Source organism: Scyliorhinus canicula, chromosome 2 (assembly GCF_902713615.1).
Source record: "Scyliorhinus canicula chromosome 2, sScyCan1.1, whole genome shotgun sequence".
NCBI lineage: Eukaryota > Metazoa > Chordata > Chondrichthyes > Carcharhiniformes > Scyliorhinidae > Scyliorhinus > Scyliorhinus canicula.
The window spans coordinates 149,243,011-149,265,594 of NC_052147.1; the positions used below are offsets into that span (position 1 = coordinate 149,243,011).

Genomic DNA, 22,584 nt, shown 5'->3' on the forward strand with positions numbered 1-22,584 from the left:
CCAGGAGGCAGCCATTCGGCCCATCGTATCTGCACTGGCTCGCTTAAAGAGCAATTCACCCAATGCTGCCAAACTGGCCCACCCCCCAACCACTTTCACTTCATAGTCCTGCACATTCTTCATTTTCCGCTAACAATCCAGTTACCCTCTTAAATGCCTCAATTGAACCTGACTCCACCAGACTATAGATAACACATTGCAGATCCTAACCACTGGCTGCGTGAAAATGTGGTTCATGTCGGTATTGCAAACAACCAGTGTCCACTGGGTGAAGCTCCTTCAGAAACATTTATGATTCATCGAGCTCACCGCTTATTTTTATTAACTCCAGAGTATAGGCCCAATTTATTCTATCTCTTATTATTAGACAACACCCTCAAACCAGGAACAGATCTAGTGAACCTTTGTCTCAAATTCAAGCATTTCCTTCCTTAAATATGGAGACCAAAATGGTGAATAATACTTCAGGTGCGGTGCAGTTTCACCAAAGTCCTGTACAATTGCAACAATACTTGCTTATTCTTATACTCCAATCTCTTTCACCTTCCCAAAAGAGATAGGGAGTAAATGTAAATGTTGCCACAGTTCCAGAGGACCATAGCCTGCTCTCTCCTTTTGAGAGAGCGCTGACTGGTGGTGATGTAGCCTGAGGGCCACAACATCTTACGCGAAGGGCAAAGTTGAGAAGGGCCATCATGAATGATCTTGGCGGTACGGGAATTAAACCCGTGCTGTTGGCGCCGCTTCACATCACGAACCAGCCTTCCAGCCAACTGAGCTGGAATTGAAAATCTATTGTCAATGGTTGCAAAAACCCATCTGATTCACTGGAGGAGAGAAAATCTGTCAAAGAGCATCATGGTGACGCAGTGGTTAGTACAGCTGCCTCACGGCACCGAGGTCCCAGGTTCGATTCCGGCTCTGGGTTACTGTCCGTGTGGAGTTTGCACATTCTCTCCAGGTTTGCGTGGGTTTCGCTCCCACAACCCAAAGATGTGCAGACTAGGTGGGTTGGCCACGCTAAATTGCCCCTTAATTGGAAAACAAATGTTGGGTACTCAAGATTTATCTTAAAAAATCTGTAATACTTATCCAGTCTGGACTACAAGTGACTCCAGATCCACAGCAATATGGTTGACTCGCAAATGCCCTCTGAAATGGAGGGCAGTGAGGGGCAAGCTATAAATGCTGGGACAGCCAGCAATGCTCACGTCTCATAAATTAATTTGAGTTTAATTTAAAGTTAATTGTATGACCATCATGGTAGCAGGAGTGGTTTAGTTAGATGTCTGAATTCCTCTAATATAACAAAACAGAAACAGTCTGAGCATTATTTTGCTTAAACTATAGGCTAGCACTTGAATAAGCCACACTGCATTAAAGTCTGCCTCACAGGTGAGCAGCGGTTAAGGTGCCTCACAGGTGGGCAGCAGTTTAGGTGCCAATGTAAAAAGATGAAAAGAAAAGTACCTCAGCACGAGTAGATTTTCAGTAGGACCACTGGAAGAATATCGGCAGCATCAGCTCTGTAAATCCATGTGACCAGATAATGAGTTTTTGTGAAACACAGAAATCAGAAAACGATAAATGCGGAAATAGTCAATTGGGAAACAAGCAAGAAGCAGTGGGATTCAACCAAACTTTATTACATCATATTATAACAAAGCTATTCTGTAATATGCTAAAATAATTCTTGGGAGTACATAAGAGTTTTCTCTGACTTGTCTGCCCTGAATGTCTCTTTTATCTGATGAGTGAACCTGCCCTATTGTAGGTTGCCATTAGCTGGCCAGTGTGAGAAAGTTCAGCTTTGCCAAAGGGATAGCGGGCTGTAAGATGGATTGTCAGTGTTTTCTGCAGAAATCTGGCCAGAACAGAAAACTCATATTGGTTCAGCATTTCCTGAGCGTTCAAATGATCACTGGTGAAAAATGTTGCTGTTTTGCCGATTGGCCTGTGGTGTAATTTCAGGCCTTACTTCAGATCCTCATCTTCTTGCCTCATTCGCTTGAGAAGTTGCTCACCGACCAGTGCAAGAGGGTTTGCCTTAAATGCGGCATTGTGAATCGTAGCCTTGAATCTGGCTACCTCGTCCTCTCTGAAATGCAATCAAACAAATACATGATCAGTATGTATGCTGAGGGAATGTCTAAAGGACATCAAGTTAACAGTAAACATAAACCCACATGGCCCATACGCAAGAATAAATCAGCTACCATTAACAGGCAAAGGAAATACAATTCAAAAATGGTAAACAAACTGCTTCACAGCATAATGACTTTCACTGCAATTTTGACTTGTCAGACATCCTCAGTTCTGATTGTGACATGATCAGGAAATGGCCAACACCACCGTTGTTAACAAAGTAATTCTTAAAACCGCAAGCTCTCTACATACTGATAATGATAAAACCTCCAGACCAAGCATCAGAAATTTCTCCTTCATAACCCGGGGGGGGGGAGGGGGGAGGGAGGGAGGGGGGGGGGGGGGAGGGAGGGGGGGAGGGGAGGGGAGGGGGGGGGGGAGGGGAGGGGAGGGGGGGGAGGGGAGGGGGGGGCAGCAAGGGTCGTGGGGGGACATGCACGACTGTAACGCGGGCAAGTCTGCTCGCTGCTCATGTCTGAAACTGTAGGCTGCCTTGTTTGTTAAGGTTGCCTGGGGGGGGGGGGGACTGGTGCGCGCGAGAGGGCGGGCGAGGGAGGGACATTTGCCTAGAGGGATTGTGTTGTAAATAATTTAAAAATTAGTAGGGGTAAATGTTTGTATGGAAAAACTCTTTCAATAAAAATTATTTAAAAAAAAAAAGAAATTTCTCCTTCATACTTACAAAATCAGATAAGAAGTAATTACATTATATCTGATGGTCACCAATTTGCAGTCCACCAGCACGCAACAAATCAAAGATTTTTCCTATCAGCTGCTCCCACTGATGCCAGTACAATTACTTTTGGGTAGATAAAAAGCTGATGAATTGGTTTGTGCAACACCTATTTCCTACAAAATATGCAGCTAATTTTCAGATTATTTTTTTGTTTCACCTACTTGATTACAATCTCTAATTGGAGGATATCCACAACTTGTGTTGCTGATAAACTGAAACCCTGAATTTACCATGTCAGTCTCTCAATCAAGCCTTGCAAGGCTACTCCCCTCTATTGTGTAGTAGCCTATGTGACTGGATTGGGAAGGGAGAAATGCAGCACTTGAGTGGTTGCAGGTTTCACCAACTGCATTAGAAAGGGTTGGCATGGGCGGCACTGTGGCACAGTGGTTAGCATTGCTGCCTACGGCGCTGAGGACCCGGGTTCGAATCCCGGCCCTCGGTCACTGTCCGTGTGGAGTTTGCACATTCTCCCCGTGTTTGCGTGGGTTTCACCCCCACACCCAAAGATGCGCAGGTTAGGTGGATTGGCCACGTTAAATTGCCCCTTAATTGGAAAAAATGAATTGGATATTCTAAATTTAAAAAAAAAAGAAAGGGTTGGCACAACTGCCAAAAGCAAACAATAATTTTATTCCTCTACTGCCTCAGCACTGCTCGAATTTTGTCCTCGAGCAGCCCCAGCCCTCAATTTTCATCATTGATGGCCATGCCTTAAATCAAGGGCCCATGCTCTGGAATTCCCTCCATAAACCTCTCGCTTCTCCACCTCTTTCCTCCTTTAAAATGCTCTTTGAAAGTCTCTTTCTTTGACCAAGTATTTGGTTACGTCCCCAAAAATTGTCTCATGTGCCTCAGTGTCAATTTTTCTTTGTAACACTCCTGTGAAGTACCTTGGGATGTTTTATGAAGTTAAAGCCGGGATAATGTCTTGTCCTTGCAATGATTCATGCAGAACTGTTGCTGACTTACTCAGAATGATGATTGATTAGTTATGATGTGGAAGGATAACATCCAGAAAGCTACACAGACTACGTTGCTCTGGAACTATCCGATGTGAGATTGTCCTCGTGTACGCCTTCCTACCAACTGCCGGAAGTCACATGACTGATGTCTGACACCACCTGCTGGTGGGAGGTCGCATTGCTGTGTATGCAATATTATTCACAGGCACATCACCACATCCCCCTTCCATTGGAGATGTTGATCATTATATACCAACATGATCAATATCTTCACTTTACATATGTGGTTTATGTATAAATAGATTTAACTAATGCGTCCATGGGTATGATATGCCTGCTAGGTGTCTGTCCCTTGTGCACAGCTCATTGTTTCTCTCGCACAGTGTCCGCTGGTCGTCTGGGCTCGTCAGCTTTTTTGAAGACTGGTTTCCGTGGCGGTCTTTTACGGTTTAGCCTTTTTAGGCGATACTCCTTGGCACCTGGTATTAATGTCAGCCATCCTGGTGTCTTCAGCTTCTTTGCTCACTGCTGTTGGCTGCTGTGTTGCTATGTGCTCTTTCAATGCTCTCTGCTGCTGCTCTTTGGTTTGGTCCCCGGCCTGTAGTCACATTGTCAATGTCTCCTTTCTTGGTGTCCTCGGTGGGACTCACAGTATCCCCCACTCTCCTTCTCTTCTCTTTTTTGTGCCAATTTGTGACTGCTCCTTTTATCTTTTTTGCGAGCTATCTTTTGATTGCTTTTCGTCTTTGGTTTGGCTCTGATAGCACCCATCTTGTCGCTGGCCTGCGCCATGGAATCAGTGTGTTGTGGGTCGTCTGCAGAGATGTCTCATGTTGGCATGCTTCCGAGGGACTGTGCGGTGGTAGTTAAGTCAGCACCTTCAGCGACCAGCTGCAGAGCCCCATCCTCTGGCATCGGGGATGGATTACAATCTGGTGTCTGGATTGCCTCACATTCCGGTATCTGGGTAGGATTAGCATCCTTAGCACTGGGTGCTGCACCTTCAGCTTGCCCTCGAGCCCCAAGTGATGGCTCCTCATCACTCGATATCACTATGCACACCTCCACTTTTTAATGTGGGAACCATCATCACCATGTGATAGTATATACGTATCATCCAATACCGTGGAACTGCATCCAGATTCAGTATTAACTGTCGTTGTGGTATTACATACGGATGCAGGCCATGGTTTATCCCCATCATGGATTATGAAGCATGTATCACTCACCGCCACATAACTGCGTACGGATGTTGTCATTTGCTCTTCGAACACCCACTGCGTGGAATGGCCTCATGTTTGGGGAAATCCACTACCAGAACTTCGTCATGAGACTTTGATGGTTATCCGTATGCTTCTGGAGCTAGTTTCTCCAGAATTGTTACAATATTTTCTACGTTCAGTTGGTTCAGAGTTACATCAGTTTCATCACTGTGTCTGCGGGTGCAATCTTGCTGTCCATTTCTACGTGCACCATCTCAGAGTATTCGCACTGCTCGAGGTCCGGCACAGGTTGGGCATCCCTTGTGATCACCTCGTCATTCCCTCCAAACCACAGACGTAGCGCTGCACCGGCTCCCTCACTGAGTGTGCCATCTCTCCCATGAATCAGCTTTACTAGCGATTCATATTCGCCCAGCTCCGGCTCATTATCCAGACCTCTGCTGACTTCACTGTCTGCATAGTCTTCATAGGATTCATCAATGTATTCATCTTCAGAGTCTATAATAATAATAATCTGTATTGTCAGAAGTAGGCTTATATTAACACTGCAATGAAGTTACTGTGAAAAGCCCCTAGTTGCCACACTCCGGTGCCTGTTCGGGTATACGGAAGGAGAATTCAGAATGCCCAAATTACCTAACAGCACGTCTTGTGGGTGGAAACCGGAGAAAACCCAAACAGAACAGGGATAACGTGCCGATTCCGCACAGATAGTGACCCAAGCCGGGAATTGAACCTGGGCCCCAGGCGCTGTGAGGCAGCAGTGCTAACCACTGTGCTAAGAGTGCTCTTTCGTAAGGTCGGTGAAGACTCGATGGTCTGAATGGCTTCCTTCTGCACTGTAAGGATTCTATGGATTCCATGGAAAATCCATTTTTTGCAGTACCTGGAGCATGGTCAGAACTCAAAATACCCTTACATTGCCCTGAGATATCCTGGTAGAGCCTGGCTGAGTCTGAGAATTAAACAGGTCAATACTGCAGCAATCATCTCACTTTCCTCTGTGGTCACAGGGTGCTAAACAGAGGGAGCGGAAGGCCACCTGCAGCCCAGAGATTTCTTCAGCTGTCCTGCAGCAGTGATTAGACCTATGGGGATGGCTGATCTGTTCTTTTTGTTTGATGCCTCTCTTGCTCTTCAAACCGTGGGTCCTTCAGACTGCCGCACTCTTCACATCTCCATTCCCAGTGCAAAGGCCCACCCAGAGGGCTGACTGACAGCCTTCAGGCCATGCTAATTGCCCAGACCAGGAAGGTTGGTTATAATATCACCAGATATTTCCTGCTGTAAAAAGTTAACTAGACTGTTCTGAAGTCATGTTGTATTAGCATTGATTTCTATTTCTCTATATATTGTGGTCATTGTTGTGTATAGTATGGGGGATGGCATTTGGTTGAACAGCTGGTTTGGAATGCGGAGCGATGCCAACAGCACAGGTTCAATTCCAGTACCGGCTGAGGTTATCCACGAAGGTCCCACCTTTTCAACCTTGTCCCTCGCCTGAGGTGTAGTGGCTCTCAGGTTACATTGAACATAGAATTTACAGTGCAGGTTAAATCCTACGGAAGCTAAATAAATTTGGCACATCTGCATCGACTCTCACAAACTTCTACAGATGTGCGATAGAGAGCATCTTATCCAGCTGCATCACAGCCTGGTATGGCACCGGCTCGGTCCAAGATCGCAAGAAACTCAGAATGTGGTGAACTCAGCCCAACGCATCACACAAACTTGCCACCCCCACACTGATTCTGTATACACCTCCCGTTGCCTCAGGAAGGCAGACAGCATTATCAGAGACCACTCCCACCCAGACATTGCCTTCTTCCAGACCCTTTCATCAGGCAGACGGTACAGAAGTCTGAAGACTCGCACATCAAGACATAGGAACAGCTTCTTCCCCACAGCTACAAGACTCCTCAACGGCTCCTCCTCGGACTAATCTGTTCCCTGTAAGAACACTATTCACGACGCCCAACGCTGCTCTTGCTCATGTATTTGCCTTGTTTTGGTCCCTTGTTCCGCACTGTAACCAATCATTGTTTTGTCGATGTACCATTTGTCAATGTTCTCTGTTGATTATTCTGGTATCTATCATGTACGTTCCTCGGCCGCAGAAAAATACTTTTCACTGTACTTCGGAATATGTGACAATCAATCAAATCAAATCATCACCAGTCAGTTCTCTCTCAAAAGGGGAGAGCAGCCTTTGGTCCTCGTGGACTGTGGAAACATTTCATATTGTATCAATATTAACCATTAGTCTTTGCCTGTTTAGCAGAGTACTAATGATCTTGGCCGACTCTGCTGCAATGGTCAATTTCTGGATGAGTAATGAGAAACAGTGTGCAATGCACACAGATTGCTAAAGTTTCAGAGAACAGTGTGGGAAGAGAGTCATTTCTGCTAAAAACATCATACGTCATCTTTAATTGGCACCAATGATACAGAAACAAAAACCCAATTTATAATTTATGGTTTTTCTTTTTCCATATAATTGCTATTCAACCCGGAGAGAAACTATTGATAAGATAACCAAGTAAGGAGCTAGGATGATTATCACAATGGGAAAACTGCTCGCTAAGGGCAAAACTCAAATTGTACATAAGGGATAAACCATTAACTTCTAATATAATGTTGCTTTTAAATTTTTATATGATTGACATGTGGATCGTCAGAGGGAAAGAAGGAAATAGGTACTGAGCTCAGAACAGTAACACATTCCAAAGCACCAACCAACTATCATCAATTGTGGCAGTAAGTGTTACCTTTTGTGTTTAAGAAACATGCACTGAAACCTATGACACAATTTCAGTTTTAGCACCTTATTGAAAACCTTAATTTAAAGTTTGCTATATCTGGTTTCTGGCAGGACATGAGAAATCCTAGGATGCTAAAACTTTCCAAAAATCTTTTAATTCTGGAAAAGTAACAGAGAATTGGAAAACTGCCAATGTGACACCTCTAATTAAAAAGGGAGGGAGGCGGGCGGCATGTGGCGCAGTGGATAGCACTGGGACTGCGCCGTTGAGGACCCGGGTTCGAATCCCGGCCCCGGATCACTGTCCGTGTGGAGTTTGCACGTTCTCCCCATGTCTGTGCGGGTTCCACCCCCACAACCCAAAGATATGCAGGGTAGGTGGATTGGCCACGCTAAATTGCCCCTTAATTGAAAAAAAAAATAATTGGGTACTCTAAATTTATTTTTAAAAAAGGGAGGGAGGCAAAAAGCAGGTAACTAAAGGCTGATTAGCCCAACATCAATTATTAGGGAAGAAATAGCAAAATTAGGGAAGAACTAGCAGAATATTTGGAAAATCATAATCTAATCAAGCAGAGTTCTGCATGGCTTCATGAAAGAGAAATAGCATCTGACTAATTTATCAAGTGTTTTCCAGGAAGTCTCAATCAGAGTGGATAGAGGAGAACCAGTAGATGTGTTGCATTTAGACTTCCAGAAGGAAATTCAAGAAGGTACCTCACAAAAGGCTATGTCAAGATAAGAGCCCATGGTGTTGGAGGTAGTATATTGGCTTGGATAGAGAATTGGCTAATGGGCAGGAAACAGTGATAAGGGAGTGTTTTTCAGTTTGGTGACCTGCAACCAGTGGGGTTCCACAGGGATCAGTGCTGGGTTCGCAACAGTTTACAATATATATTAATGACTCGGAGGAAGGAAGCAAATGTACTGTCACCAGATTTGCAGATGACACAAAAACAGGTGGAAAATTGCGAGAGGGATCCAAACAGTTTGCAAAGAGATACTGATAAGTTAAGTGAGCAAAATGTCGGCAAATGGAGTTGAATGCAGGAAAATGTGACGTTGTTCATTTTGGAAGGGAGAACAGAAAAACAGAGTAATATTTAAATGGAGAAAAACTGCAGGAAACTGAAACACAAAGGCACTTGGGGATACTTGCACATGAAACCACAAAGCTAGCACACAGGTGCAGCAGGAAGGCTAACGAAATGCTGGCCCTTAAAGCAAGTTAGAGTATTAGAATAGGGAAGTCTTGCTGCAACTGTACAAGGTACTGGGGTGAGTCCACATCTGGAGTACCGTGAGCAGTTTTGGTCCCCTTATTTAAGGGAAGCTATTATTTCGTTGGAGGTGGTTCAAAGAAGGTGCACTAGGATGATCCTAGATATGGAGGGATTGTCTTATGAGGAAAGGTAGAACAGGTTGGGACTCCACTCATCGGAATTTAGAAGAATGAGAGGTGATCCAAAACATATAGGATTCTTAAGGGATTGACAGGGTAATTGCCGAGACCAGAAGGCATAGTCTCAGAATAAAGGTGTGCCAATTTAAGACTGAGATGAGGAGGAATTTCTTCTCTGAAGGATGAGTGTCTTTGGAATTCCTTGCCACAGAGAGCTGTGAGGGCAGAGTCCTTGTGCAAGGCTGAGATAACTAGATTCTTGATCAGGAAGGAAATCAAGGGTTACGGGGAAAGGGAAGTAAAGTGGATGCGAGGAATGATCCGATTGAAAGGCGGAGCACACGGCTGAACTGCCTACTCCTGTTCCTATGGTCGTATATCTGGCACAAATGAGTTTTGGGATGGAAAGTGATTGTCTGCCTTCAGTGGGTCTGTGCCACTTTTTAGTTCGTCCTCTGGGAATTAATAGTTGTGCCACCCAGGCTATTCCTGAAGCAATGCCAAATATCCAACAGCAAGCCTTTATTTCACAGATTCTCTGTGGTATTGCGACGATTGGAAGATTTTAGGAAAATTAGATTATAAATGTATTGGACACTTGATGGGTTAAAAGTCTGGGGTTAGAATGTGTTTGGCTGCAATGGTCATGTTTTTGTTTTAATTCTGTTCTGCGGGCTCGGGGTAGTTTTAGTAGCCAGCTGGTGAAATTGAGGAAGGAATTAGTTTTTCAATCTGGACGAATGCATAGTGGGTTTCCTGGAGAAGTCCCTTGGGAGTAAATGTGCTTTTAGCCCCTGGAAAGTTAATTTGTTTATTACTTGGGGAGATGAGATCATTGCGGGGTGGAGCCACGGAAGGCTGTTTTGAGAAGCTGTGGAGAGGGGTAATTTTGGAGAAAGCTGTGGAGAGAGAAAGGCTCTTGGAACTGAAGTCTGATCTAGCAACCCTTGGTTTTAGACCACAAGGAAAGGCAGTTTTTTTTCCCAGTAGGATAGTTTGATAAAAAAATGAGTAATGCAGAGAACTCTTGTCTGAAGACAAGGAGAAGACTGAAAGAGTCTGCGTGGAGTCTTCACTTTCTCTTCATGTCTGCGTGGATTTCCTCTGTGCTCCGGTTTCCTCCCACAGTCCAAAGATGTGGTTAGGTGGATTGGCCATACTAAATTGCCCTTAGTGTCCAAAGATGTGTAGGTTACAGGGGATTGGGCCGAAGTAGGGTGCTCTTTTAGAGGGTCAGTGCAGACTCGATAGGCCAAAAGGCCTCCTTAGGCACTGTAGAGTTTCTATGTTCTATCTCATTCAATGTTCTAATGGCTGAAACAATCCAGTTGAAGCAACTATTTGAAGATATTCAGCCAGAGTCTGAAGGGATTCGAACGACAGCCAAAATCTGTCCTGTAAAGCAATGTTACTCTTTGCCCCGCTGATTTTTAAGATGGATTGAAAGTTGTATGTTACTTTTCAGTGTTAAGGGGTAATTGTAAGCTGTTCTTTTACAGGTATGAAGTTAAAAATGTAATATTGTATTTTTTTTCATATATTTTTATTTTCCATTTTCACATTTTCTTCACAATTTACACCCCACCAACAAACAGTAAACGGTAATGAGTACAATATAAATCCCCTTATCAACAACAACGATCCCATCCTCCCACCACCCTCCAAACAACGACCCACTTGACAATATAAGCATCAAATAAAACAAACCCTCCCAAAGGTGGGGGAAAAAAGGAAGATGACAATTCCTCCATATCTAGGATCATCCCAGTGAACCTTCTTTGAACCACCTCCAATGAAATAATAGGAATCAGGAATCGCCTATGGTTACCATTGACATATACAGTCCACCCCAACCTCCATCTCCCCCATATTCAATGTGATCCAATTCCCGAAAGAGCACTGTGAATGACACCCATGAATTGTAGGCACCCCCCCCACCACCCCAGACTCTTCCCCTCCACTTCCTCTTGTAAACTCCTCCCCCAACCTCGGTTCCTTCCCCCAACTTTTCACCCCGGCGAGACTCACCAAAACCTGTTCTACCAGGCTCCGATGGACGCAGCCCCTCCCCCGACCTCAGTCCCGCTCACTGGCCGGCTTAAACCGGCCAGTGTGGAGGCCCCCGCCCGGCTCTCCTTCTCCCTTGCCCAGTCCCAGGAAAACCAGGAAATCCCCTTTAGCACACAACCCTGCTTACACACCCAAGTCCCAAAGAACCATCACTGCAAGTGGAAGTCCCATCTCTTCCCCTGTCCAAATATATACAACGTTGCCTCATTTGGTACATACACCAATACACAGTGAAGAAATAAAGTTAATGAGGCTACATCGGTACACAACCATTTCTCAATTCTGCCACAGTCCTTCTGCCTTTGCAAACTTCTCGGCTGCTTCCGCCGTCCCAAAATAAAAGTCCTTGGATTTGTAGGTCACCCTCAACTTAGCTGGATATTCTATGCCACACTGCACCTTGCTGATATACAGTGCCTTCTTCACCCGGCTGAAGGCAGCCCACGTCTTCGCCAGCTCCACCGTAAAGTCCTGGTATATGCGTATACCAGCTCCAGCCCACTGCACCACCCGCTTCTGCTTTCTCCAGCACAGGACTTTCTCCTTCACACTATACCTACGGAAACACAGTTATTACTCTTGGCGACTCACTCACCTTTGGTATAGACCTCCACGACCAATGAGCCTGATCCAGTTCATATCGGGAGGGATTGTCCCCCAATAGCTTCGCCAAAATTGTGGCAAAATACTCCGTCGGCCTCGGGCCTTCCACCCCTTCGGGCAGACCCACAATCTTCAGATTCTGTCGCCTGGATCGGTTTTCCAGGTCTTCCATTTTGGCTCGCAGACCCTTGTTGGTCTCTATCACCCTCTGCAACTCCTTCCCCATCGAGGTGAGTTGATCACTGTACTGCGATAATGCCTCTTCCACTTCCTTCAGTGTCTCGCCTTGCTCTTGCACCTCCGCTGCTGCGCTTGATACCGCCGCCCTCACCGGGGCAATCAAGTCCTCCACCAGCACTTTCAAAACTGTCTCCATCTCCTTCTTCATTGCTTACATGTGTTTTGTGAACTGTTTTTCAAGTTCCACAGCCATCACCGTAAGTGATGCGGCCTTCCCGGTGCTCCAGCCTCCGCTTTCCTTACAGTTCCTGCGCTGACTTTTTCACTCCCCTGCGGACTTCCGTTAACCCCCCTTTTCATGTTGTTTTTCTCCCAAACTTGGACATTTCTCCTCCCTGTGCCTTCTTACAGCCTTTTCAATCTCCGTTGCCCCGGGACCGGGCGTTAAAACTCCAAAATTCCTATTCCCAAGCGGGTGCCCTCCAGTGTGCGGCTGCCTCCCGCCCACCGTCACCGGAAGTCCGTAATATTGTAATTTATAATAAAGTTTAGTTTTAGAAATGCCAAAGCCCAATTTTTTCCGTGCAGTCATTCCTTGAGCAGATCATTCGTTCCACACAGTCTTAAAATAAACTAAAATATTGAGGTTTTGGTCCCGTATCCTAGCCACTGGTTAGGGGTCTGGTCTGGGATCATAATAATATTCCAAGTTTTAAAGTGATATTCAGCAACCAGCCTAGGGGAGTTTCTAAATTGACAAATCCAAGCCTTTGCAACTGCTGGTGAACTTTGGAGAGATGTAGTTTCATGATGCCTGAAGGCAGCATAGGATACACAAACAGTTTACACAATGAATAATTATATTGTACACAAACAAAAGCGGAGACACTCTGGTCTTTCTATGATGCGGATAACATGTGAGCGGGATAGTTCATTTAAACTGCGACAGCACTAGCAGAGGATGACACTGTAACATGGATTCAGCATTAAACGCAGATTAAACGAGAAAATCCCTGCAGACGAACAGATTTATGGAACAGAATGAAAGACCAGTAAAATACTTAGTTAAATCTGCTCTTTGACTAAAAAAAAAAATCTGATTATAAAATGGAGATTAATGAAATAAAACATAAATCCAGCACTCCAGGACTCAGCTCTGACTACTGGAATGTTAACTGTGAAAACGTTACAGGTCAGCACTGAATAATGTTGTTTTAATATTCTATAATATTATGCTTAGTTTGTTTTGTAGTCAGGAAGGAAGAACAGAGTTTTCTCTGGCAGAAGTTTGTTTACAGTTATTTTTCCCGTCACAGATTCTGATTTTTATCTTTCTTTCACACACAGAAGCACACAATCTGGAACGGCTAATCTGTACACTGAAATAGTACGAAAACGTAGTGCCAAATCCTTCAAAATAGTGGATACAGTACTATCACCCAGAGCTTCACAGAAGAAAGTGTATTCATTTACAATCAATTAATACAAAAGAAAAGAAAATCATGAAATACTAAGTGAAGTCCGATCTGGTACCCCTTGTTATTAGCCCACAAGTAAAGGCAGTTTCCTTTCCCAGTAGGATTTTAAATAATATTTTAAAAGTAGAGAAGGCTTGTCTGAAGCCGAGGAAGAGGCTGCACGGTAGCACAGTGGTTAGCACTAGTTATTAGTTTAATAACAGCCTTGGATCACTGTCTGTGTGGAGTTTGTACTTTCTCTCCATGCCTGCGTGGGTTTCCTCTGGGTGCTCCTGCTTCCTCCCACTGTTCAAAGATGTACTGGGTAGGCCATGCCATCTGGATTGGCCATCCTAAATTGCCCCTCAGTGTCCAGGGAAGTGAAGGTTAGGTTTATGGGGTTGCAGGGATCGGGTGGGTCATGGATCGGTGCAGACTCGATGGGCCGAATGGCATCTTTCTGCATTGTAGGGATTCTATGAAACGACCCAGTTGAAGCAGCTATTTGAAGATATTCAGCCAGAGTCTAACTAGAAACAGAATCCGTTCCGTAAAGCAAGTATTACTGTATGCCCTGCTGATTTTTAAGATGGACTGAGAGCTGTATGTTTCCTTACTTGTTGTTTAGTGGGAAATTGAGTAGTAAGTGTTAAGGGATCATTGCAAGTGGTTCTTTTTTGGCTGTGAAGTAAAAAAATTTATATACAAAGGAAAATAAAATCAATAAATAGTAAGTCTCTTAGATACACAAGGTAGGAGGTAATGTATCCTCCATCTTTACAAATGACATTGAGTACAAGAGCTTCCAGCTGGCAAGATCATGAAGTTATTTCTCACAAATACAATGACGATTAGCTTGAAAGATATAAACACTTTGATGGCCCTCATTCAACATACAAGAGGAAGAAGTGGTCTTTTTGTTTCAAAGGCAAAATGTGACTAATAAAGATCAAAGAAATAATCAGTTTTACCTTTAAAATAAATGAAGCCAATCCTTCAATTTTGCTACAGTTTGGAATGAATTAAATAATCGAAGGACAGTACAAATTCTACATGGTTTAGAGGAAGAATCAAAACCAAACAATCTTTTCACTGTATTTTCACATTTTAAGAGAGAGGGAGAATGGAACACTCAAAAGAACCTGCTGAATTGCTTAGACAGCATCCTTGGAGAAGGGAAACATTTATTGAATTAAGAAGCCTTCAATTTGTGAGCAACATGAACACTAACTTCAATCCTGCTGTTCATTTATTCCTCAATTCAAATTCAGTGCTCAGAAAGCATAAAGACACCGTTGAGAAACCAAATCAAACACAGTTATGTTCTGGGCAGGAGAAAAGATCAATACACAAACAAAGAAGACGGCACAGATTGGATTTATTCTTGTTTTACTACAATTCATGAACTGAAAGTTGTGTAGGCAGCACACAGCCTTGGTCTTTGGCAGCACTCCTATGTCAGTCAAGAGGTTGAGGTGTTGAAGCTCTGCTCCACAATTGAGCACAAAATCCAGGCTGATAGTCCAGTGTGTTGGGGGAGTGCTAAATTGGAAGTGTTGTTTTTAGGGTAGGCTATTAAAACAAAGCCCCTTCCACTTGTTTATGTGGATGCAAAGGATTCCATGGCACGATTTAAGGAAGAGGACTGGAATTCTCCAGGTGGCCGAGCCAATGTTTATTCCTTAACCAACATGACTGAAATATGTGATTCATTGCTTTTGGTGGGATCCTGCTGTGTCCAAACTAGTTACATGTCTTGACTGTAGTGATTATGTTTCACAAATACTTCCTTGACCAGGACATCGTGAATTTTGAAGTTGAAAACTGTATCGCATCAATGGAAGATCCTCCGTTCTATATAAAGCACTTTCGGCAAATCTGGTTAACGAGGATAAGCATTCACTGACACAGAAGGGTTCAATAGAAACCATTCCGAAATAAGACTGGTGACATTCGAACACTGAAAACGATTTGATGGCACAGAACAGTGGCACTTACATCAGTTTCCGTTTTTGAGCATGACGCATCTTACTGTAATGTATTGCTTCAGGTTTCTTTTTCAAACTGCTGGAAAATAAAATAAACAATTGTTAAACAGTTCTGCAATAATTGTATTTGGTAGACAAGATATTTCTACGCAGCTTTATTTAGCACCGATGCGTCTTGCGACTGGAACCGTGGCAAAACTTTACAACAACATGAAAATCCCATGCATAATCATAAATCACACAGCACAGGAAACCATCTTAGCTCATCGCTTCTGGACCAACAAAGAGCGTATACTACACCAGTCCCTGCGCTTTCCCTATAATCCTGCACTCTTCAACTTTCATCCAATTTCCTCTTAAAAGTTAGTATTGAATCTACCGGGCAGCACGGTGGCACAGTGGGTTAGCACTGCTGCCTCACGGCGCCCAGGTGCCAGGTTTGATCCCGGCTCTGGGTCACTGTCCGTGTGGAGTTTGCACATTCGCCCCGTGTCTGCGTGGGTTTCGCCCCCACAACCCAAAGATGTGTAGGCCTGGTGGATTGGTCACACTAAATTGCCCCTTAATTGGAAAGAAATGAATTGGGTACACTAAATTTATTAAAGAAAGTATTGAGTCTACTTCCGACATGCGGTGCAGTACCATTTTAAAAATAAATTTAGAGTATCCAATTATTTTTTTTTCCCCAATTAAGGGGCAATTTTGCATGACCAATCCACTTACCCCACACATCATTTGAGTTGTGTGGGTGAGACTCATGGCGAGAGAGATCTGCCAATCTCTCTCGCCGCCTCCAGTTTCCTCAGCCGGTGCGCCAACATCCTGCTGGTTTTTTCCCCATATTCATACACCGCCCCCTTCACCCTCCTCAGTTGTCCCTCCGTCTTACCTGTGGACAGAAGCCCAAATTCCATTTGCAATCTCTCACGCTCCTTCAGAAGCCCGTCATCCGGAGACTCCGCATACCTCCTGTCCACCTGTAAAGTTCCACCTACCAGCCTGTCCAACTCCGCCCGCTTAGTCTTCTCCTTATGTGCCCGAGTTGAGATGAGTTCCCACAATAACCACTTTCAGTGCCTCCTACACCACCCCCGCCGGAAGTCCTAAGCCCACACCTTTACACTATCCCCATAACACAGTCACCCTACCATACCTTTTTGGACACTAAGGGCAATTTAGCACAGCCATTCCACCTAACCTGCATATCTTTGGACTGTGGGAGGAAGCCCACACAGACACGGGGAGAATGTGCAGACTCCACACAGACAGTGACCCAAGCTGGGAATAGAACCTGGGACCCTGGTGCGGTGAGGCAACTGTGCTAACCACAGTGCTACGGTCCTTTTCTTTTTTTTAAAATTTAGAATACTCAATTCATTTTTTCCAATTAAGGGGCAAGTTAGTGTGGCCAATCCACCTACCCTGCACATCTTTGGGTTGTGAGGGCGAAACCCACGCAAACATGGGGAGAATGTGCAACCTCCACACGGACAGTGACCCAGAGCCGGGATCAAACCTTGCACCGTGACACCATGAGGCAGCAGTGCTAACCACTGCGCCACCACGCTGCCCACATATTTCCTTTTTAGCAATACATCAGTTTCTTTTCAGTACGATACTCTTCCATTTACTTCCACCATCCTCTTCGGCACCAAAATAAAGACATCACCTCCTTGTATCAGATCAGAAACCTTTTTAGCTCCTCTGGATTACATTTTACTGTCCATTGACCTCCTTCCAGTTGCAAAACAGTTTCTCCATCTTAGTGTGTCTAAACCCCTGAATTTTGAAAACCTCTATTAAAATTCCCACCCTCTCATGGAGCATTCCTTCTCTGGTAATCTCGTAGCAGGTCAAAGTCGACATATTGGTATAAACAGATTATCTGCTTGGTTTGACCATTTATGTGGGCTTGCGGCACCTTGGCAGCCATATTTGTGACCTGCTGTCCATTAAAACCCAAAACCAAAAATTTAGGATTTACAAATTCTGTTACTACGACTATAAGCTTAATTTCACTTCAGTTTTTAACATATATCTATTTGAAATTAAGATGGGAAATCAGTAGAATTCCTCCAGTACAACTGAAATTTGAATCTTTGCGAAAATCTCTTACAATATAAAAACACTTGGAATGTTTGTAACCAGTATTTAACATTTCCATTAGAGTCTGCCCATTACAACACAACTCTACTATTTGCAGACCATGTTCAGATGGAGCAAGAACAACATGACAGACCCTCAGGAGTGACTCAGCCCATATCACCCCACAGAATATGGAAGGAAGAACAAGGACATTCGGAATGCTTCTTCATCAAACAAAGCTGAACAGAATCCTGCTCCAGAAGGAATATGGCCATGATCTCAAGCACCAATTTACTACCCACACCTTCATGTCAAACTCTTCTGCTTTCTTGAGGTTCTCGCCAACAGATTTACAAACAGCTAATTATGCACATGGAGACCCCATGGCTGCATGCATACAAAATAAATGTCTTCAGTTAAACTAGATGAAAAGCAATGCATCACACTCAAAGATTAACTGGATTTTATTTAATAACAATTCTAAAAATAACCAAAGAGAAATCAATCTCTATGAAATTAGATTTATTCACTGGAAGTATTTTGGCCTCGGTCACGCAGTAATAACGTTTGTACAATGTTGTTTATACAATAAATCTCCAAAACCAGGGCACTGCTTTTTCCAAAGTCGTTCTTCACTTTTTTGTCTTTGCATGTGTCAGAGAAATTGGGTTGAGAAGAGGGGAGAATGTAGCACGCCTCAAGATGAGGATCCACATTCTCTGGTATATAGCTAGGCATATACATCAAGGTTGTCAAGTTTTATGATCCCCGCTGATGTTACCACTGGACAGTCAGATCCCAGAATAGTACCCTAGTTCAATAGATTGCAACTTTTCTTTTTTGTTTATAGATGTGGATGAACAGTCACAGGACTGCCAATCAACTTTTAACAAAATATTTATTAAACATAGAAAGATTGATAACAATAACCCCACCTTCACCCCACCTGTAACGTCACAGACATACATAGATTTTTTTAAAGGATAACACAAGTTACAAACTCTATATACCATTAAACGCTCTCGGAAGTACACTGTCCACATAAACCAACAGGCCAACTGTGGTCAGACACACCACACTCTGAAACCAAGTGACAGATGGCACCCAGTAGAGCTTCTGTGTGTTTCTCATCAAATCCGCCAGCTGCTTGTCACACTGTGAGCCAACTGGTCTCACTGCAGCTCGGACTTACACACATGTGTTTCCAAACTCCACTCTCAAAGAAACACGCCTTGGAACCTTCTCCCAAGCAACGCTTTCTCATCGATGCCTTCAGCATAAGACATAGGAGCAGAATTAGGCCACTTGGCCCATCGAGTCTGCTTCGCCATTCAATCATGGCTGATATTGTTCTCATCCCCATTCTCCTGCCTTCTCCCCATAACCCCTGATCCCCTTATTGATCAAAAACCTATCTATCTCTGTTTTAAAGACACTCAGTGATTTGGCCTCCTTCAAAGACCCACATACAGGATTTCAATCTCTGCTTTCAGTAGTCAAGCTTCCACACCATCACTCAGGTACCAACCGTTCCACAGGCTGTATTAAGGAGTTACCAAACTTAGGGCTATTTCAGATATCTGGCTTTTCGCTAGCTGACTTTAAGCGGTCCGCACCTTTCAGCTGCGAAATCTGTTCATGCCTGATGTCATCCTCAAATTTCTGGAAGCTTCTAAATTTCCTGAACACGGGACATATTCAAGTATTGGAGGGAGTCATAGAATTTTACAGCACGGAAAAAGAGGCCCTTCAGCTCATCGTGTCTGTGCCAGCTATCCAGCACCTATCTACTCTGAACCCATTTTCCAGCACTCGGTCCGTAGCCTTGCACGCTGTGGCATTTCCAGTGCTCATCTAAATGCTTCTTAAATGCTGGGAGGGTTCCCACCTCCAACACCCTTTCAGGCAGTGAGTTCCAGATTCCCACCACCCTCTGGGTGAAAAGGTTTTAGTGCAGAAGAGAGAGACAAGCTGATTCCTGGCCTTGGAGGTATGAGAAATGATGGATTTTCAGCCGTGAAGGAGAGTAAATAGTATGGAAAATTCAAGTCTGCAAAATTCAATTCAATTGTGGAAATAGGCCAAGGCAAGAAAGGAAAGACAGGAAATTCTTAATCCAAAAAAAGTGATCAATAGATGGAGTGGACTTCAGGGTAAAATACTCAAGGCCAAAATCCTGGGAACATACGAAATAAGAGTAGTTCACTCAACCCTTCGAGCCTGCTCTGCCATTCAACAGTATCATTGCTGATCTCACTGGAACCACAGCCTGTCACCCCACCCAGTAATCTTCACCCCCTTGTTTATCAGGAATCTATTTCCCTGTGCACTAAAAATATTCAAAGACTCTTTTTTCCACTTTTTTTGGGTAAGGGAGTTCCAAAGACTCTCAACCCTCAAGAGAAAAAAATATTTTAATTTCTGCCTTAAAGTTCTAGATTCTCCAAAATGGAGATCCTGCATTCAAATGGGCTTATTTCCTCAAGTCAAGAAGATTAACGGGCAACCTAATTTGGTTGTTCAAAATGACTGAAGGATTTGATCGGGTAGATAGAGAAAAAAGATTTCCTCTGGTGGGAGTAGTCCAAGGGTGCAAACTTAAAATTAGAGCTAGGCTTTTCAGGGCCGACGTCAGGAAACATTTCTTCACAAAAAGGTGCAGTGGAAATCTGCCCCCCACCCCAGAGTCCCCCAAAAGTTGCTTGGGGAGAATCAAAAATGTCAACATTGATACTGATGGATATTTGGATTGCTTGGGTAGTGAGGATTGTAGGACAAGGTACACAGATGAAATTAAGCATCACATCAACCATGATCCAGACCTCAGAGATCCAGTGTTCCATACCTGCTCATATAATTTATCTTCTTGCTTTCTAATTACCTTGTAATCCAGTGACAAATACACAAACATAGATGGGTTGGTGATGGCAGCTAATGGTAATGTCACAGTCTATTATAAAAGGACACACAGACAATATGGACAAACCATCTTAAAAAGGGAGTAAAACAGAATTTAAAAGACATATTACACTCGGAATAATGAACAAGCACAGCGGTGTATTTAAATCATGTCAGTTAGTACCTTTTTGATTTATTAGCCACAGATACATTGCTGGCACTGAGCAAATCTGTCAGTTCCGGCAGTGCATCAGCAAGTGGCTGCATGTCTCCCACTACAGGGACGGCTCTGCGTTTCTCTTGGGCTTTCTTCTTCCGTTCCGCTAGTTTGATCAGCTCAATTTCTGCAAGATAGAAGCCAGAGTTTAAGACTACCTTCTGGTGGTCGATTTCTTTTCAGATTGTTGGAGAACAAATTTAAGTCCACAAGCTTTTTTTTTGGGGGGGGGGGGGGGGGGTAATGTTCTAATTTACTCTATAGTATATACCATCAACCATTGGATCCATGTTTTGGGAAGCTGAAACTGTCTGCTACTTCCCCCTACTACATTTCATACATACTCAGTTGGTAGGAAACGTGTAAGTGACTTCTAGTATTCAAAATATTCTGTGTAAATTGGACAGCCTACGCAAAACAGAAAATGTTGTGCTTTCCCTATCTTTGTTTTGCACAGGGTGGAACATAAACATTAGTACAGAGTGGTTGGGCCAAATGGCCTGTTTCTGTGCTGTATATCTGACGTAATACACTACGAGAGAGGAGGAGGCCCTTTGAGGCTGCTCTGCCATTCAACAAGATCATGGCTGATCTTCTGCCTTTTGCATATCTCATATCCCTAGGCCTCCTTGGGTCAAAGGTGTCTGTTCAGCCAACACCTGAGCACCCATAGTTGTCTTCAGTAGAGATTTCCAAAGGTTCACAACCCTTCCGAGTGAAGGAATTTCTCATCTCAGTCCTAAAAACAAAACTCTTATTGTGAGGCTGGGACCCGCCCTAGTCTACTAAATCTCTCCACATTTGGACAATCCCCTCATCCTAGGAATCAAACTCATCATTCTTCATTGCACTCCAACAAAGTAGCATATCCTCCGTTGGGTAAGGAATCTTCAACAGGTCCATGCTACACGAATGGTATACATCTAAAAAGGTGATGTACATCTATTCATTTATAAAATATAGCTTCCGTACATCCCTTTTGTTTTTGCATTTAACTATCTTTGATCGACGTGCATTGCAAAAAATGTTTTCAAATAAATTTAGAGTACCCAATTATTTTTTTCCAATTAAGGGGCAATTTTGCGTAGCCAATCCACCTAACCGGCACATCTTTGGTTGTGGGGGTGAAACCTACGTAGATACGGGGAAAATGTGCAAACTCCACACAGACAGTGGCCCCATGCATTGTAAAATTCAGCTTTGAAAGCAATAGCATTAGACAAAGATGTGATATACTGGGTGGTACTCACTCTGAAGCCATGTTTCATGGCGTTGTTTTAGTTTCTCTTTCTTGGTCAGCTGAAGCTTGTCACCTGCAGAAGAAAACCAGGCAGTGTAACATCAGATGCGCAAAAACAAATGATTAAAATAATTGGCAGCACAACTGGAAATAAAAGAGTGACACCGATAGCCATGACCAGATCAAACATTTACTGCACTGCATGGTTCATCAAGTCACAATGACTTGGTGGTCATGACAGGGTGCAGTGTGCAGCAATCTTTTTGCAGCTTGCCATTGGTCACAGCCATTTTAATAAAATCAAGAGATTTTGTAAATAAGTTTGTTCTTCTGGTTATTTACAGTACCACAGTCTAAGTGACAAAATCCACCACCAACATTTCAGTCTCAATATGCCTGAAGTAACCAATTATGTTTTTTTTCAAATTTTATTTTATAAAGAGTACCCAATTCAATTTTTCCAATTACGGGGCAATTAAAAATTTTATTTTTTTTTTACATAGAATTTACAGTGCAGAAGGAGGCCATTTGGCCCATCGAGTCTGCACCGGCTCTTGGAAAGAGCATCCTACCAAAGGTCAACACCTCTACCCTATCCCCATAACCCAGTAACC

The 22,584-nt window shown here is 43.7% G+C and overlaps 1 protein-coding gene across 2 annotated transcripts; it reads right to left on the bottom strand.

The window, feature by feature from the left end:
* Window positions 1–1,625: 1,625 nt before the first annotated feature.
* fam207a (family with sequence similarity 207 member A) lies at window positions 1,626–22,125 on the bottom strand. 2 transcript variants are annotated; one of them, XM_038787606.1, is made up of 4 exons: window positions 21,981–22,125; window positions 20,698–20,857; window positions 15,541–15,606; window positions 1,626–2,098 (listed from the first exon to the last, which is right to left on the bottom strand). In XM_038787606.1, the coding sequence occupies exons 2-4, from the start codon at window positions 20,778–20,780 to the stop codon at window positions 1,975–1,977; spliced, it is 273 nt and encodes a 90-aa protein (XP_038643534.1). In that variant the 5' UTR covers window positions 20,781–20,857; window positions 21,981–22,125; the 3' UTR covers window positions 1,626–1,974. The 2 variants fall into 2 exon arrangements, with proteins under 2 accessions (XP_038643534.1, XP_038643529.1); XM_038787601.1 differs by having other exon boundaries at window positions 15,541–15,609.
* Window positions 22,126–22,584: the final 459 nt, after the last annotated feature.

Bases quoted from the DNA above. Each gene is read 5' to 3' on its own strand.
- fam207a (XM_038787601.1), bottom strand. From the start codon at position 20,780: ATGCAGCCACTTGCTGATGCACTGCCGGAACTGACAGATTTGCTCAGT. The intron at 15,610-20,697 runs GTACTAACTGAC...TTTATTTTCCAG, and splicing joins GTGGCTAATAAATCAAAAAG to CAGTTTGAAAAAGAAACCTG. The intron at 2,099-15,540 runs GTAAGTGCCACT...ATTGCATTTCAG, and splicing joins GCTCAAAAACGGAAACTGAT to AGAGGACGAGGTAGCCAGAT.